Source organism: Phaethon lepturus, unplaced genomic scaffold, assembly GCF_000687285.1.
Source record: "Phaethon lepturus isolate BGI_N335 unplaced genomic scaffold, ASM68728v1 scaffold30568, whole genome shotgun sequence".
Taxonomy (NCBI): Eukaryota; Metazoa; Chordata; class Aves; order Phaethontiformes; family Phaethontidae; genus Phaethon; species Phaethon lepturus.
The window spans coordinates 1-1,818 of record NW_010555982.1 but is presented as its reverse complement, the minus strand read 5'-3'; the positions used below and the strand labels follow the sequence as shown (position 1 = coordinate 1,818).

The 1,818-nt window shown below is 62.4% G+C and overlaps 1 protein-coding gene across 1 annotated transcript in view; it reads right to left on the bottom strand.

The window, feature by feature from the left end:
• The window catches only part of MTCH2 (mitochondrial carrier 2), a gene marked incomplete at its 5' end in the record, with an annotated part of 2,940 nt that extends 1,125 nt beyond the window's left edge, over nt 1-1,815 (bottom strand). The window contains 7 exons of the mRNA XM_010292344.1: nt 87-134; nt 307-400; nt 959-1,018; nt 1,112-1,163; nt 1,293-1,350; nt 1,478-1,531; nt 1,786-1,815. Coding sequence (XP_010290646.1) covers nt 87-134; nt 307-400; nt 959-1,018; nt 1,112-1,163; nt 1,293-1,350; nt 1,478-1,531; nt 1,786-1,815 — 396 coding nt within the window. The remainder of the gene's footprint in view (nt 1-86; nt 135-306; nt 401-958; nt 1,019-1,111; nt 1,164-1,292; nt 1,351-1,477; nt 1,532-1,785) is intronic.
• Between the last annotated feature and the right edge of the window lie 3 nt (nt 1,816-1,818).

Genomic DNA, 1,818 nt, shown 5'->3' with positions numbered 1-1,818 from the left:
GAAAGAGGATTCAATTCTCTTCACCCTCCCCACAGGGAGACAGCATCACACACGTGGGTGTACACATGCCCACGGGCTGTACTCACTCCAGTGACTGCCTGTGAGTAGCTCTTCATCTCAGCCACGGTTGAGACCTGGAGAAAAGGCACCTTCAGCCCCCACAGAGCCACACTGCCACCCCAAAGTGGGGCTCTGCCGGCCCCAGACTGTCCCCTGAGCCCCCCCCATCCCTCACCGCTGTCAGCAATGCCGCCGTGCCACCCCCAGCCCACCCTGGGCCCCTCAGGCAGGGCACAGAGCCCGTACCCCATTCTCCAGCGCGTACGTGTTGATGAGGTAGGCCAGCATGTTGCAGAGCCAGAGTGAAAGGATGTCCCCGAGGAGCCGGGGGATGAGGCCACTGAAAGAGAAGAGGCAGTGGGAACATGAGCAGACCCAGACCTGGCCACAGGGAGTGCTGGGACCAGATCCTTGGGAACGAGAGGGGACAGCCGTTCACCTGAAGCCGGTGAAGAGGGAACTCCCATCACAGGAGCAGGGATGCTCGGACAAGCGGTTCCGAGAGGACATGGGCACAGAGGGGAACTGCCGAAGGGACCCAAAACACACCCCCAGGCACCAAGAGTGGGAGGCTGGTGCTCTCAGGGGAAGGTTTAATACACTTTTGCTTCATTTTAATGTCCCCAGATGCCAGATGTCACCCACGCAACCCAGGGCTGGCAGCTGTGAGGCGGGGGCTTGCCAGATCCATGCAGGAAGACCCCCGGGGAGGGCAGAACAGGAAACCATATGCCCCAGCAGTAGCCAAGGAGAAGGCAGAGCACTTCTCGAGCGAGACAGGAGGGCAGAGCTGCAGCGCAGCAGCTGGAGCAAGGAGCAACACCTGAGCAACGCCCAAGGATTTTGGGGAGGGACCCCACTGCCCCCCTTCTCCAAGGCCCCTGTTGTCAGCACTCACGCAAAGAAGCCCAGGATACCCTCTTCTCGGTAAATCGTGGTGAAAGCACTTAGAGTCCCGCTGGGCCAGGGAAGCATAAGAGAGTGCCATGGTCAGAGGGGGCCCCGTGGGCAGGCAGCCCCGCCACAGCAGCCCCAGTCCCCCACCCCGTACCTGTACTTGGTCTCCCGGCCGATGAACTGCACCATGCAGCGCAGGGTGATCACTGCGGGCAGAGACAGCGGTGTGGAAGTCAGTGGGGGGCACAGGGACATCCCAGGGTGACACAGGGGTAACAGGCGCTCATCACCCAGGTCACCAGGAACTGCATGCTGGCTGCGGGGGTGGCACCTACCGTGGAAGGGGTGGGTGATGAGCGTGGCGGCAGAGCGAGCGACCATCTCTCGGGAGGTCTAGGGAGAAACGGGCTGTCAGGAGGAGGGGGCTGGTGACAGGGACGCAGCAAGCAGAGAGAGCCCAGCAGTGCCGGACTGAGCCCCTCTCATACCCGAGTGGACCCAGCACCCTCCTCCTCCTCACCTCCTTGAGGACCTGCTCCAGCGAGGACACGGGCTCCTTCTTGCTAGCTCCAAGCTGGAGAGAGGAAGAGGCATCAGGTGGGGAACAGCCCTCTGAAAGGCATCGCTCCCTCCACACCACACCTGAAAGGATCTGTCCCCCCCGAGCATGGGCTCGGTAGCCCCCCAGCCCTGCCAGGGCCCTCTGCCCTATGCCTTTTTCCCTGGGGACAGCACTCAATGTCGGGCTGCCTCCGGTGGGAAGGAGGGAGAGACAGAGAGCTGAGGGACAGACAGAGGATTCACCAGGGGAAGTGGCCTCGCACCTACCTCAGCCTGCTCAGCCTCCTGGTACCGCTGGGG